The sequence below is a fragment of the Chaetura pelagica genome, unplaced genomic scaffold (assembly GCF_000747805.2).
Source record: "Chaetura pelagica isolate M959 unplaced genomic scaffold, ChaPel_1.0 scaffold99, whole genome shotgun sequence".
Classification (NCBI taxonomy): domain Eukaryota; kingdom Metazoa; phylum Chordata; class Aves; order Apodiformes; family Apodidae; genus Chaetura; species Chaetura pelagica.
In genome coordinates this window covers 227,823-244,229 of record NW_009954539.1, presented here as the reverse complement: position 1 = coordinate 244,229, position 16,407 = coordinate 227,823, and the positions used below count along the sequence as shown (strand labels likewise).

The window sequence follows — 16,407 nt, the reverse complement described above, 5'->3', positions numbered from 1 at the left end:
CTTTATGGAGTGATTCATTTTATTGTAAGGAAGACATCCAAAATAGCTGTGGTGAATCCCATGTGGAATCACCTTCTTCTCTTCACTGACCATGCAAGACATCTAAGGAACAAACTCAGAGACTTGTTTAGAAGGTGAATCTCATCCACTCATCTCCTCTAACGGGTGTGGGTTTAACTGCACAGAAACAAGAATAAACAGGACAAGGGCAGGTGTTCCAGTCTAACTCTGTTGTCACAGGTTACTGTTGCATAAATCTTTTTCCTAAATTCATCAAGCAAAAGGTGTTAATATCTCTTTACCGTTCCCCTAAGCCAGCCAGCCTGAAAAACTTCTCTACCCACAAAGCTGCTTCAGAACAGCTGATGAAGATCTGCTGTCCCAGACCTGTTTCATTTTTGCCCATTCTTTTTCTTCATTAAGCCTGAGATACTGTTATCCCAGCCACACAGGAATGTAGCCAGGAGCTGTTCATCTTGTTATTCTCTTCCTTTGTCTTAATTAAAATTCATTTTGTAGGTTGATATATTCTTACTAAAGATTCAGATCCGAGTAGCAATTTTGCCTCCCAAACAGAGGCCAGGGTCACTTGGCTTCAGCATCACCTTCACAGCAGACATGGTCATCTTTACCATCCAGCTCCACAGCCTCAGCTTTGGAGAAGCCTCTGCCTTCTGAGAAGCAGGAGAGTCTGTACAAAGCACCCTTCAGCTACCAGCTCCTCTAAGCAGATCTTGAAGCCAGTACTTTTCAATTCTGCCTGTGCAAAGAGTCAAATAAAGTTTGAAAGCCAAGTTGAATGTATTAATAGTGTGAACTCATTGGACTCTTGGTCAATTGTCAGCTTAATCCTAGATGTCTAGAGGGCATCGGTGTAATTTATTTATTCTTTTTATTATATAGGAGCAAAATTATATTAAAAAATGTAGTCCTGGATGTTCTGAATAGGAGATTGAACTCAGTCACAGCACTGTTCATGAGACACTATAGCATTAAGGAATTCCCTGCACTTGGGCTGCCTGTGGCTAGAAAAAACTCCCCTTAGCACTATTGTGTCTGAGTAATATTCAGAAGATAAAGGACATTTTCTCTAATTTTTGCATTCTGGAATAATAGAAAATGGCAAGGGCATTTAAGGAAAGGAATAGAAATGTCAGGCATGCAGCAAGAAGTTCATTTCACCACTGTCAGTCACCTAACTCCTTGCATCCCCACCAAGAACAGCCAAACTTGTGAGCTGGAGAGAGATATAAGAAGGTGTGTACTGGAGAGGTTGCAAAAAGACACAAAAGAGAAATCAGATTATTACATCCTTGAAGGAATGGGATATGAGATATATGTTGTCTGGTTGCCACATAGAAATGTAGTAAAGTTTCTTCCTAAAATACTTGTCTATACGAGTACACCATTCACCAATACTGCCTTCTGTTTCAAATGCCCCCCCAAAACCTTCTGGGGAAATAAATAAATAAATACATAAGGCAAAAAATCCAATCCCAAATAGAAAACTTAAAAATACTGGAATGCTACATGGTCCATGAGATCTACTTGTAAATTTGCCCCCAAAAGTCTATAACGCCTTCACTTAAAGTCCAAAGTAACAGATCAAATTGGAAGAAACAGTTTGGCTTAGGAAAGTGAACCAGCAAGACAAGTTTTGCCTCTCTTCTGCTTTCAGAAACTCACAGTACACATGATGTGCTTTATGATCAACCCTTTGGTATGCTGGAGGACACTCCCTAGAGCTCATTTCTCTTGTCGTGGCTGAGTCTGTTACTAAGAATGAATGGGTGCAATGATTTCAGAGCAAAGTCAGAGAAATATGGCCCAAAAGGAGCACTATACCACACCTGACATCCTGTGGACATGACTCATACTGCCCTAGGGCAAGTAATTAATTATCTTATGTTTGCTAGAGTAAAACCAACATAAAACATCCAGGACTGATCAGGATTAGCAGGAAGCAAGCAAGCAAACAAACACTGTTGGATCACCAGACTCCATAGACCTATATTCCCTCTGCCTCCCCACCATCAGCAATAATACCACTTCTATAGATGATGCCCAGTAGATAATCTGCAGCTTTTCACCTGCTATGCCACTTCTGTTTCTGCTCAGGGATACAATAGCAGGGTTTAAAGAAGGATCATACTGGAACAGGTTGGTTACTGTTGTTGAAAGGTACCCAGAAATTAGTGTCACATTCACAGCAGAATCTTCTGTCCCCTGGAAAAAAAATTAAGAAAATTTCAGGGATAAGAATGCACCAATAAAAAAAGTTATTCCCTATATTCCTGCATCTCCCATACTTACTAATTCAGGCACATGGCCCTGGTAAAATTTGTTCATACACCAGGTTCTACTTAAACATGTACAGTTATGTTGGCATTAAAAGGACATCTATGGAGAGTGGAAACTTTAAAACAATCCCAACCTATGCAGGTTTTGATTTGCTATTTCTATACAAGTAAATTGAACAGTGGTGAATCATAAGCATAGACAGTTACCCATACATTTAAACTATTACAATTGTCCTGGGTACAATCTTGTCATGCAGTAAAGAGCACTGCTGTTAAAAATCCCATTGTCATGTTTTTGTATAACACAAAGAGAATGTCCAAAGGAGGTCTGAATGTAAAGTAGAAGCCTTGAAGCTGAAGAAAGTTCAGCAATATGAGCAAGAGCATTTGTTTCAGGATGTTTAACCTTCTAGTGGACAACTGAAAGTGTTGACAGGCAGCTCTGCTGGAGTTCAAAGCCCCAGTTTTGTTTATGAGAGGTTTAGTTAATCTGGATTTTTTGCTGTTTCACTGGTTTCCATAAGTCATATATTAATCTATTGTTAATTCAACTGGTCGAAAGTGTAGGTGGAGTCCATGGTAAGTTGTCCCACAGCCAAGCCTTTGCTGATGAGCTACCTGTTGCTGTTCCCCTAGTGTTTTCCCAGGCTATGAAAATGTAGAATGTCCTGTAAGCTGCTGAGTGTTACAAAAATAAATAAATAAATGTGATTTCTTACCCGAGAGGGAATTTTACATTTAATTCTTGTTGAATTTCTGTCATCCTCCAAAATTGGACAAGGCTGAGATCCAAACAACACAAAGTTCACCCCTTCCAGATTGATCCCCTTGAGAGCAACTCTCAATCCTCCTACAAAACCAGTTATTCCATTACATTGAAAATGCAGAAAAATATCTTTCTATGTAAAGGATTCAATATTACTAAATGACTATAAAAGGCAGTAACGTATCTCAGTGGATCTGATGATCATCTCCTTCCACCTTGCTGTGTCTACCTTCCCCTTTTTCACAAGAGATCCTTCTTGCCTATTATTTGAGTTCTAGTCCGTGGTACGAGGGGACTGGGTTTGTTTCTTGGTTTATTTTTTTTAAGGACATAATTATTTAAGCCAACAAAGTCTGTGATCTCACCCTTAGAAAGATCCCCAGCCCAATAATGAAACAAGGAAGGAAGGAAGAAGCACTAAGAATGGAAAATGAGCTTAACACAGCAGGTGATTTCACAGTTCAAATAGCTGCTAAGCACCCCACTGCCAAAAAATCCTGTAGTATGTGTCTAGGAAACTTAGGTTAGAAAGGGGACTTGGCAGGGCTTAGGACTTAACAGAGCTGGGAGGAAAGTCATGGAGGGCTTCATCCTGTGAGGCACTGAGCAACCTCTGCTCTCCTTTGTGCCATCCTGAGCTGAGCCTCCTCAGTCACACGCAGCATCACACCTAACACAAATTAGACTCAGACCTGGTCATTCTGCAGCACCCAGTTTCAGTGCAAATAGTCAAGGTTGCCCTCTGTTTTTTTCAAGTGACTAGAAGATTCAGGTAGAATTCTGAGAGAGACAGAAAAGAGAACAATAACGGACATTAATGGCAGTTCTAACCTGGACTTTGTTTTTTGTTGAAACTTCCAGCTGTTTGCTCTAGTTATCGGTACTGCAGAGTTTAGGGCTATGGCTGGACAGACAGACTGCTCAGACAGGAACTTTATAATGTTTATATTACAAACCAACTGAGCTTTTATGATGCTTGTCATATGCAATATAAGTAAGATTCTACGGTAAAGTCATCGCATATTGATGGCAGAGTTCCTTGTGTGTTGTCCTCAAAGCAGCATTTCCTGCTAATTCTTTAAAGCAACTTCTGTCTACGAGCTGGAGAAAGGCATCCCACACTTAGAGTTAAGTCACAGCAAAGTCCCAGTATAGCACCACTGGTACCAGTGATATTTTGACAAGTGGGACCTGATGCAGCAAAACACACGGTGCTTCCTGTCCTGTAATGCTGAGTCTGCAGAGCCAGAAACAGCAAGAACTCGAAACTGAAGTCACTTGTGTAATGTGACGTGTGATAATTGTCAGATAAGGAGCTTCAGATTTAGAGCACAAAATCCTTGTGTGTTGTGTAAAGACTGATGCTCTTAAGTTCTGATATCTGCACTTATATCCATATGCAATGAAATAGTGCATATGTGCACTTTGTGATAAGATTGAAGAGAGGTATTTGAAATGGAAGAAATTAAAAACACAGATGGAAGCTGTAATTCTTTCCAATTATGAATGTTCAAGGCATATGTAATGTAAGATGACTTTACATTCGCTTTCTTTTTAATGAGTGACAGATCACTGTAATTGGGAGAAGTGGATTGTCAGCAAAGGAAATGAGAAGGACCAAGCATAAAAACTTGTCTCTGATGTGTTGGTTTGTTTTTTTTTCTCTTAACATTGTTTTTGTTCAGGTTTTGGTGTTTGGTTTCTTTAATGAATTAATGCAAAGAGTATCAATTTTATGAACTGTATGATCCTTCCACTGCAAAGGAATTAAAAAAAAAAGTAGAAAGAAAAGAGTCAGAAAATCTTTCTTGTTATACTTTCCAACAAAACATAAAGAAAAGAGGTGGCTATAACTTCTTGCTTTTCATTTTAGGAACCCTACATTCTCCCAAGACCATCCCATGGCTCATCCACATAGAAGTTCATGGAACATCATTCCCTTCCTCTGCCTGTTCCAAGGTGGCTAAGCATGGCACAGTCAGTCCTCCAAGCCACTTGGCTGAGCATAGCTTCATGCTCCACTTAGGTCAGCACTCCTGCTCACAGAGTTCTTCATGAACATTAACTCAAAGCATCTCAATAATGAAACTAGGTTTCCACACAAAAGCTGGGTGACTTTTACTGTCCGAGTTGGCCTGAGTCATGTTGTTTCTAGATGCATTCCTAGCTGCTTGAAAACAATTTGTACACTGAGACTATTGGTCCTTACTGCACAACTCAGGTGTGTTAAGGATGTTCTACACATTTGTCATTGGGCTGGGGAGGGTTTTCCCTCTGCTAGAAAAATAAAGGGTGGTATTTTGCAGCCTTTGGCTCAGCTGTAGTTGGCTAGGCAGTTTTCTGAAACATCCAGATGAAGTCTTTTCATCTGTGTCATGTACAGGGCAGATGAAAGAGTTCATGGTTTTTTGGTCCCAGAATCCTGTGGAAAAACTTCCAGGCTCTTGTCTTCAGGGATGAAATATATCACCCTTTATTTCCTTGTATTTCAAGGAGAGGGGAGAGGTAATGGAAATGGAATGATCTTCAATTTAGTTTGAGCTTCTTTCTCAGTTTTGTATCTAAACACACATGACACTGCCATTTTATCCCTCAGAACACAAATTAATTTCAATTGGACTGGGAAGAACCAGAGTTTAGCCATTTCACAGTTAAGCCAGATTAATTAAAATACTAAAAAGCTGTGTGTCAAAGGGATATGGGAATATGAGCCATGAAACACTAATGGCCTTCTGGGTTGTTTGGACAAATATGTCTGTACTTGAACTCACAATTCTCAGATAAAACTAGTCAGGAAGCTGGTTGCCTCAACAAAGAACCAAGGAAAGTCTGTCACTCTTTAAGAAACCTGTCCTAGTACTTTTTTGTACACACAATATGTCCAGCCATATTATGTCTTTTTTGTCAGATTAAGACCTTCTTAAGTCAAAGTACAGAAGAACTGAAACATACCATGAAAAGCAAGAAGCAAAAAGAAGATGTCACTTAGAGCCAGTCTGGCATTCAGACCTACCAATCTCTGAAGCTGTAGGAGGTTCAATAGCTACCAGCTTTGGATCAACTCTTAGGAAGATGCTTTCTCCTGTGCTGGCATTGAGTGCGAAGCCATAAGGTCTCACCAATAGTGTCACCTGGTAGATTCCAACTGGTAGCCTCTCCATCTGGCAAACCACTTCATTTTGACTAAATGTCATGACATGGCAGGTTGTGTTGTTCACCTCCACCTGCAGGTCTGGCTTTTCTTCAGTGAAACCAGATCCCCTTATAACTACTGTGGCCTGGGACCTGTCATCTGAAAGAATATAATAAACAAAAAGACTCATGAATTTTGGTGTAGCAATGCCCAGGATTTACTTTCAACCAACAGTTAAAAATTTTTATCCTCTTCATCAGGACATCTTAAAAAGTACAATCTCTCATTGTCCCTGATAATGCCTATTCCTAACCGTCCCTGTTCAGCTATTACTTCATTCCTTGATTTTTAATTAAAATTAACTTGAGTCAAGGACCACCTTCTGCTTTAAGCATGAAGCTTATCATTCTGTATCTACCATCTTCTTGTTGATGCAAAAACATGCCTGTGCTACATGTTTTCAGACTGTAGCTGCTCAGAAGTGCCCCACTAAAAAGTGCAGGCTCCATAAAATCAGAAAATTCTAAAAGAATACACACACACATATCAAGTAATAAACATCTGGCAGATCCATTTCTCTGAATTTGTCACTTTGTTCAGGCACAAAGCCCCATTACCTGATGAATACTCCAAATCACTGACCAAGGGGGTCAGTTCCTGGCTGAACTGGAAAGAGCATGACCCAGAGCAGTTTGCAAGGACATCGTTAACCACCACCACCACCTGGAGACAGAGAAGAAGGTTACCCTAAGCTTGGGATGGTAACAGAAATGTTTTCTAGAGCCATGTCTACCTGGCAGACCTGCAAAGTGGTGCCAGTAGGCACACTGAACTATCAAGAGCACTCTGACTGTGCCAGCATGGAGCACCATCAGACAGCTGGTTATCCTGCTGCACCCCATTACAAATGTAATTGCAAACCTTGATAGGGCTCAATTTCAGGCAAAGCAGAACTGAAAGCCAGCCTTTCTCAGTGGCTGTAGAATCCTTCCTCCCATCTTGCTGGGATCCACAGCTCCACCCAACTCCTGTTCTTCTAATCACCCATTGAACACCCTGCTTGACATATACCCCAATTCTTCCCACCCTGCCTCAGGAACAAGTTTTTTTATGTTTATTATGTTTAAAGCACCCTGTAAGACTAATTAGAATGAATCCCAGAATGTGTCTTTCCAGCATGCAGTCCTCAATTATTTATTTTCCTTGTGGGAAAAAGCTGGGCTGTGACCTTGATATCCAGCAAGAGCTATCAAGAGATATCTCTTCTGAGACCTTGAAGAGTCAATTGGCAAAACAGGGCACAGGAGATCCCCTCTTTGTCTCTGTCCCAGGTATTAAGGGTGTGCCAGGAGGATACACCAATGCCTACAAAAAGCAAAAGCAGACTGACCCAAATAAATGCAAGGAGCACAGAGTTGCAAAGTCCTCTGCTTGAATAGAGACACAAGAATTGGAGGGACATTTTTACACTTGTTGCTAACACCAAGCTGGAGTAAAAGTTCAAAAACAAAGATGAAATCTGGTTGGTGCTGCTTGTTTAATTGAATTTGGTTTATTTGATGGTATGTCTGCACCACAGATGGCAGAGATGTTACAGGTGGTTGAGCCACTGGAAACAGGGAAGTTTTCATGTCTGGGGAACTGGCTTGCCAAAAAGCAGGATGACTTAAACCCAAGTGCTGCAGAGCTGGGCTTTGGAGCACGTGTAGCATCACCCTTTTATCTCTACAGTGCCTGCCAGTCTTCACTGGAAGCAAATCCAGCAATGTCTATGGCTCTGCAATGTCCGAGAGCAGAGGCTGGAACACATTTGTCTATCCAGCAGACTCATCCAGTCAGTAAGTCCTCCTTGCTCCCAAGAATTGAGACCCACAGAGACTGAGGGATTTACCCAAACCACAGACTAGTACTGCAGCCACCATTTCATGTATTTTCCCATCAGTTTAACAGCTCAAACACTGCAGATTAATAGGGTCATTTCCAAGTCTTGTGGCTAGCACCATAAGACCCAGAAAGTGTGAGAGTCCAATCTGCCATTGTCTACAGCCTCAAAAGAACTAAATACTCTTCCATGGAATGATTCGGGTTGAAGGGACCTTAAAGATCATCTAGTTCCAACCCCTGTGTGTGGGCAGGGACAACTTCCACTCGACCAGGTTGCTCCAAGCCCCATCCAACCTGGCCTTCAACACTTCCAGGGATAGGGCAGTCACAGCTTCTCTGAGCAACCTGGGCCAGGGTCTCATCACCCCCACTGGAAAGAATTTCTTTCTAATATCTCATCTCAATCTCCCCTCTTTCAGCTTAAACCCATTCCCCTAACCCTATCACTCCATACCCTTATAAAAAGTACCTCCATAACTTTCCTGTAGCCCCTTCAGGTACTAGAAGGTGTTGTAGGGTCTCCCCAGAGCCTTCTGTTCTCCAAGCTGAACAATCACAGCTCTCAGCCAGTCTCCACAACAGAGCTGCTCCAGCCCTTGAATTAACTTCATGACCTGCTCTGGACTCACTCCACCAGGGCCATGTCACCATTTGATAGAATAGTCACCCATGATAATCATTCTCCCCATCTACATTAAGCTCTTGGAGTAAAGTCCTGCTGTACAAACCATGGAGCAGGATCTGGTGAATTTATGCCAAAGCACAGAACAGTAGATTTCTAAAAGCATTTAGTGGCAGAAAGTAAGTACCTGAATACTAGTGAGATTTCTAGATCTATACCATCCAGGTAAATCAATAAGTGTCACAGCACATCTCACCTGTGTTTTGTTATTGAAGGTAGCAAGCATGTCCCCAAATATTGGCCCAATAAACACACCTCCATCGTAAACCACTCGTCTAGAAATGGTTGCCTTCAGACCAGTAAGGTTTTTGGCAGAGACCTGGCAAGCAACAAAGAATTTAAGTTTCTTGTCCTTTTCTATTCTGTCATTTTAAATTAAAACCTTTCCTCTAGGGTTCATGTGGAGTTTTTCAAGGCAGCAAATAACTCTTGGAAATATCTTCTCAGGCTTCCTCCTTTAGTCCTATCTCTAAGTATTAATCTTCATTACCCAAAACTTAACAAAATCTCCCTGTTCCCATACTCATCTGGCAAGCAAGAAACTGAGGCAAAGAGGTTCAGGAATTAGATTTGCAAATAAACTTATTATATACAGTCATATCACTTGGAATTAGGCATGGGAAGAGCTTTGAACATCTGCTCCTCAGAGACACGACTTTGTGTGGAAAGAGAGCCTGTACTAAAGCTTAAGATGCAGCTCAAGTGTTTTTCACCAACTTGAGCATAAGAACTCATTGCTGCATTGAAGATAATTTTACATTTTTAGAGTCTTCATATACAAGGAAATAATTTTTGGGGTAGGAAGCAGTTCGGTCTGAGTCCTTATTCAAAACAGACAGACCCCTCTACTCAAAGCAAAGCTTAAATTTTAAATCTTGGGATGAGAGAGTGTGAACTGAGCCTTCTTCTGAGACCTGTGAGGACCAGATATGAACCCATACAAAGTAGTTCTCAGAAAAAGACCTGGGCCTCCAGATGATTCCACAAACCTGTACTGAGCTTCAGTTACTGGACTGAAATGTTAATGTGATTACAAGAGCTTTCACTTCAGTAGAGCAGTCCCTTTATTCTACAGAACTACATCAAGGCACAGAAATTACATTCAAGGCTGCTCATTTTGAAGCATTACTCTAAAGATGCAATTTCTCCTCCTGTAACTGCAATTGTTTTTTTAATCATCTCATTTGAAATTTTAAGTTGTTATTCCTAGTAGGAAGACACTTAGCTTAAGGTCCCACTGGTGTCTGCATAAAAACAGATCCTGGGTGAATTAATCAGCCAAGGCCAAAGACATTGAATGGGGTTCAAAGCAGGTGTTAGTAAAAGAAGTGACTGTACATTGATAACATTGGGCAAGTCTCCACTTCTAGTTTTCCAAGTCAGAGTCCAGATCTTTTCATAGCAAGAGTTTGAGTCTTTGGTCACGATGAAGTCACTGGTGTTGAAGTACAGGGAGGTAGAGGCATCTACGTTGTCTTGCAAAAGCTTGCGGAGGTGGTGGGAAGAGATGTGCACTGAAACATCTGCAAAAGACAGCAGAAAAAACATGGATATCCTCATCCCTAAGAGAGCACATCTACCTGATCCTAGAGAAGAAAGATGTTGCATCATTCACTTGAGGTTGTTGCGGCTCAAACATTTCTGACTGCTGAAAAGCAGCAGAGGCAAATTTACTCAGTCCCAAATGCCAAAAGATTTGCACTGTTTAATAGCTTAGAAAACCTAGTAACATCTCTCCAGTTGAGACGATCAGAAATTTTGTCCAAGTAATAGTTTTCATTACATGCAATCTACATTTCTGGGAGATGTGAAATTTCAGAATGCAAGTCATGTTCTTTCAAATTAGAAAAGTCAGGAATTTCCTAGATGAGAGGAGTAGGGGGCAGGATCAGCCTCTCAAGAAGACTTGGTAGAGTTCAATACCAGATAAATTCAAATTATGTTTTATTTCTTTTGAAATAAATACCCATGACCATTTAAAGCTGCAGATACAGTAAATCTCTCTAATCCAATTCATAAGAAAGAGGAGAAAGCACAAGACCTGGGAACAGGGCAAGAGGAACTGAATACATTTTTTAAAGATGATGTTCCAAGCAGGGCACTATTGAGAGTCTTCAGCTGTTGCAGGAAACTCTGAAGTGACAACATGGAAGAAAGAGGTATTCCATAAATATGGTAATACTGCATTTAACTATTTTATTATTTGACTTCTTAACTGAGTCACCAATTCCTCAGTCAAGAACTTTACCATTGGCCCTGCTCAGATTAACTTTCTCACTTTCATGCTAAACCCCTTGGATTATTTAAACCAAACACATGAGAATCTAACACACCTCAAGGGTGACTAATTAATGTCAAGCAAGTCTATGCACAAAAGCTTTTGTGGCATTTACACACAAATTTCCAATCTCAGCAATCCTAGAAGATAATTAATTTCCAGGTAACCTGCAAGAGTCTTGCCATACAAAAAGACATCTTCAGATGCAAAATGCCAATTTGGGATCTGATCTAAAGTTCTTTAATAGTAAGGCAAATATTTCATCATGGCTGCATGCATTTTGGAACCCCACCTACCTAGAAATGCTGCCCTGTCTATGATCCTTAACTCCTGTCTTGAAGGACATAAAATGCAGAGATCTACCAGCTATCACAGTGGGTTTAACCTACCAGACCCAAGCTTTTCCAAGGATCAATATTGTCTCTTCTTCACTTGGCTTCCTGCAAAGGAAATCATGGACCTGTACTTGCATCTTCTCTTACCTGATATCACTGTATTAGCCAAGTGGATGAGGAAGGTCCCTCCAATAGGTGGGGATGACTTCTGCAGCCTCTGAACAGTGAGGCTGACTCTCACATCCTCCGTGGAGACATAGAGGTAGCCATACTCCTTAGAGCCCTCCCCAAGCAAAGCACCTCTGTGTGACAGAGAGGGTTCACATGAAGGCATTAGCAGTCCAGACCCTCAAGTCAACCAGCAGCAGAGGGACACCTATTGGAACAACGTGCTTGAGGGACCCAAAGAGAATGTCTTCAGAGCTCAAAAGGTATTGGATACTCCCAGTTTATACCTATGTGATGTAGGCAATGCACACTCAAAAAAATTATGGAAAAACACATTTTTTAATTATGGGAGAAGAAATAATTTCATGCAGCACCAAGCACAAGCAAGTTCTACCTCAGTACTAGTGTTTTTACATGACCCAACAGAATGCAACCTGGGCAGCAGCTACAACATAAAGCAGAAATGTTTTCTGCTCTCTATACTTTAGTCTCTCTGTCAAAATCTTAACTCTCCTGAATTGCAGCACTGTTTTGTATTTGAGTTCAAAGCCCAGTTTCTAAAACTTAAAATATATTCTCCCTTGCCGCTAAATGACCCTTTTTCAAAGGAAAAAACAAACTCTGTGGTCCAATGTTGCCACCAAGTGGTTAAATGTCTGGATAACAGCTGAAGACTCAACTCTCAGCCGTGACTTCCGCAGAGCAAGTGTCGAGAATACAAAATCAAAGGGACCACTGACCCTTCTCATTTGATGTGCAGCCAGTGCATCAGATCCTGTCCTAACCACGGAAAATTGGATTAGAATAAAACCCACCACGTGCTCAGTTAAGAGAAACAGACAGGGTTGGTTTTTTTTAAGATTTCCAGAGAGAGTGATAAACATTTATAAAGCACATGCTGATTTCTGGTTTCAGTTCTCCTGGTTTCAGCATAGCACGCTAGTGACTCTGTCTTTCCCTGTGAGATGCAGAGGCCACCAGTGCTAAGCACTTTCACTTTTTCCTGTTGAATGGTGCTGTGATTAATGCATCTCTTAATCATGTTATAAGCTAAACAGACTGACCCCACATCTTTCTCTCCTAGGCTTTCTCTTCAGTTCCATAATGATGCAGCCCATCTACTGAGTATAGACATCTGTGGATGATTCAGTAGTCTGAACAGTTTGAACATGGCCCATTTAAAATGCCTAGAGGAGAAGACTTCAACAAAGGGGATTGCCAAGGGACTGCCAGCTGCAGTCTCATCCTTCACTGCTTCTCATGTCCTGTCTTAGACTACAACCAGCTTCAGACACGTCAGGGGGTACTGCAAAAGCTTTTACAGGATACTGAGATGATCTACTCACTGTCCCTACCTTGGAGAGAGAAGGGGCAGACTTGCACCACAGCCAGACACCGTCCAGGACACATTGTAAGTGGGAGAAGACCCCATCACTGAGACTGCTTCAACTATCCTCCCACCTGGCCAAGGTGGTTTGGGATGTCTCTGAGAAACTGAAAGAGTACAAGGATTCATTAAAGCAAAGAGCAGCTGTCACTATGCCTAGGTTTCATTTCAGAGCTGGAAAAGTATCTGCTTGTTTTGGGGTTTTTTTGGGGGGTTTGTACAGCTAAGATCATTCAAGTGTTACATTTGTAGAAACACATTTTTCAAATAAGCCAAGAATATTCACATTTGACAATTCCTTCTTGATTGTTTTAACCAAAGAATCTAACTTTGAGAAAAGATAATTATTTTCTGCCTGTTGTGAAATAACCTTCCCCTTTGGAATCTGTTCACCCATCCCTATTCACTAAAGATTGTAATGGAGTATCCTGAAAAGATGGTAACACTAACAGGACTGAAAAAAATAACATATTCCTTTACCAGTCACAGCTCTATCTGTGATGATGACTTCATCAAGGTAAAATGTCCCAGATATTTTCTTTCTCAGCACAGGGCTCAGCAAGTCAATCTGATGCACGAATACTGGGGAATTGGCGGGGAGGTCTTGGAAAAGCATGGAGTGATTCACACACCCCTTCCAGAGGTCAGTGCAGGTGAATGTCCAGCTGAAAGACACCAAGGTTGTGCAGGCTCTACCAGATGATGGCTCAAGGCTCCCAGCTCTCTCTACCAGGTAGTAATTTAAGCCCAACCCCTTCATTCCCTTCCAGGCATGCACATACCCTCCTCACACAGCCTTAAATACCCAAGATACCAGCTTCCCCTTCTGAAGTTCTTCATTTTTGCAGGACAATAGTCTGAGCTGCTGATGAGCAGCTATCATGTTGGGGAAAAAAAAAATAAATCAAAACTCTTGATTTTTAAGTCTGCCTGCCCCAAGCTTCACAACTAACACCAAAAGTTTTCTACCCACATAATTCCAAGTGAATAAAGAGAACTGAAAACTACAACAATTTTCAAAACTTTGTGTACCAATGATCTTTGTGTACCTGTGGAAAACCAAAAATCAATTCATCTCTCTCTCACTCTAGAAAAAACAGTGACTGTTGCCCAAGAAACTGGGAATTTAATGGTTCCTTCAGGTGTGTTTACCAGAAACAGAACAAGTTCTCCATCTGTGCATCACTAAAGGTGAGATAGAACATATAATTAAAAAAAAAATATGCCAATTTACTCTGTTCATCCTCAAAAGAATGGAAGTGTGTTCCAGGAATGTCTCTCCAGGGACAGAGCATGTGTCAGCTTACCTCAACTGATCAGTTGTTCCTGTACAAATAAGAATATCCCCCAGTTTTCCTAGTTCACCTTCTTACTATGTAAAGTGCCATCTCTGGAAACCAGAATTGTCTGTATACCTTTTGGACATGGTTTCATTGAAATTCCACAGGCAGTTGAGGCTCCTCTTCACTGAAGATGAAGAGACGTTGGTGTAGGACACTGAGATATGAAAGGTATTGCTCATATGGCCTTTATGTGCAAAACACACCTGCAAAAATGGGAGGAAATTGTTCACAAAACAAACTACAGATAGTTTATATGTGATGTTTGCAGAAGATGATATATTCTGGTTTCAATCTCAGTTTAACATTAGTTGGGAAACCTGTTGTCCAAGGTCAGCCAGGAAGCCCATGGCTTAAGGTCAAATTGCCTTGAACAGCACCTATAGAAGACATTGCACTGTGTGTCCCTGCTCATAGCAGGGAGGCTGGAACCTGATGATCTTTAAGGTCCCTTCCAGCCTTACCCATTCTATGATGCTATGATTCTATGATCTAGGTGACTCCTCTGCCATGATACAGCCTGAAACTTACTTGAGAATTCAGTGAGATTTGGGAGCAAAAACATAGGTGGGAACTACCTGTGGGGGTTTCAAGTGCCTGGGAGGGAGGAACAGAGTGGAGGAGCCGGTTTGATTTACACGGTACAAGGTTTGGAGTAGGTGTCAGGTTTGGAAACTGAAAGGAGTCCAGAAGGACTTCAGGAAGCCTTGGGAATAAGTCTTTCCCTCCTGCTTTCTTCTTTTCAACCCTTAACTAGTTGCTTTCCCCCGCTGGCAAAGAAAGGGTGACAGAGCTGAAATCAAGACTTATTCCTGTTAAAATCATATGTAGAAGATGAGTAGAAAAGTGAGCAAGAATGGTCCCCCAGATAACAAGATGTTTTTTCCCGTTGTCAAGGAGTGGTCATCCCTGCATCTTGCATCTTTTCCTAACACAATCCCATCTTTTCCCTTTCCTCAGCAAGAGTTACATCCCCATGAGCAAATGGCAGTCAGATGCATTAAAAAAATATTTACATCTCAGGGATCTCAAACTGCTCATTCAGTCAATAAAAGACACTCTGTTCTGTCCACGAGCATAGTCCAAAGACAGGATTCTTTGTGATTTGATGGAAGTCAAAGCAGACCAGATGATTTTATGTAGCTGTTTCGTTTCCAAGTCCCCAGAGCAACCTACTCATCAAAAGCAGCCACATACATGTGTATATTCAGCAAGATCATATCTTGGTAGGGTTGATGGAGATGTTTTCACTAGCTGGCTTGGTCTGTGAATACTGAACCTCCCACAGAAAGGCTCTTTTCCACTGATGATGTGTCCTGTGGTAATGATCTTCCTCATATCTGACAGAGATAAAGAAACAAGAGGGGATGAGAGGCTTGAAAGTTATTCAGGAGACAACAAAATGGTCAAGAGATTAATGAAAACAGAAGAAGTAGGTATCCAAAATTTGTCAGTCCTACTCTTCACCATCTGTCTGGGCAGGACAATAGTGAACATCTGCAGGACAATTGTTCCCCAGCTTAAGGGTGCTGAAAGACAGGAGGAGGGACCATTAGAAATATACTGTTCTGACTGTAAAACCTCATGGCAAACAACACTTTATTTACCCCTATATTTCAATAAATCCTTTTCCTTTTCAGAAAACAATCAGGCAAAGCTGGAAATTGATGTATAAAATAAAGATGAATCCACATTCCCCTTTGAGATATTTGTTTCATTAGTCTATTGACAATGCTGCTGAAAAACTGCTGGGATTTCTTTTCTTCCTAGCAAAGAAAATATTTTCTTTTGCTATTACATAGTGACAATCCACCTTTTGTTCCAGTAAGAAAAGTAATGCCTGCAAAATAAAGTTAATAGCAGAGTTTAATATTTTTTATATATATGTATATATATATCTTGTATATATGTTGAAAGGAGGTAACCGTGGTTCTTTGCACAAGTGTTGGACCTGTTGAAATCTTCGCTGGGAGAAATTATGAGTGTAGTTGTTTAGCTGTATTCATAGGAACAAATGAGAAGGGAGAGTCACAGCAGGCAAATAAATTAAAAGACATATTACCCTCTAGGAATTAACTGAGCTGAAAATATTTCATATTTGAAGACAGTTAATTATTATTATGTACAAACATTC

At 40.9% G+C, this 16,407-nt stretch overlaps 1 protein-coding gene across 1 annotated transcript in view; it reads right to left on the bottom strand.

Moving 5' to 3' along the window:
- PKHD1 (polycystic kidney and hepatic disease 1 (autosomal recessive)) overlaps nucleotides 1-16,407 on the bottom strand; it is a 248,035-nt gene that overhangs the window by 210,457 nt on the left and 21,171 nt on the right. Inside the window, exons 18-28 of the mRNA XM_010004904.1 lie at nucleotides 15,471-15,613; nucleotides 14,349-14,479; nucleotides 13,414-13,598; nucleotides 12,902-13,040; nucleotides 11,526-11,680; nucleotides 10,104-10,288; nucleotides 8,962-9,084; nucleotides 6,817-6,922; nucleotides 6,080-6,358; nucleotides 3,020-3,150; nucleotides 2,091-2,226 (exon numbers count right to left, since the gene is read on the bottom strand). Coding sequence (XP_010003206.1) covers nucleotides 2,091-2,226; nucleotides 3,020-3,150; nucleotides 6,080-6,358; nucleotides 6,817-6,922; nucleotides 8,962-9,084; nucleotides 10,104-10,288; nucleotides 11,526-11,680; nucleotides 12,902-13,040; nucleotides 13,414-13,598; nucleotides 14,349-14,479; nucleotides 15,471-15,613 — 1,713 coding nt within the window. The remainder of the gene's footprint in view (nucleotides 1-2,090; nucleotides 2,227-3,019; nucleotides 3,151-6,079; nucleotides 6,359-6,816; nucleotides 6,923-8,961; nucleotides 9,085-10,103; nucleotides 10,289-11,525; nucleotides 11,681-12,901; nucleotides 13,041-13,413; nucleotides 13,599-14,348; nucleotides 14,480-15,470; nucleotides 15,614-16,407) is intronic.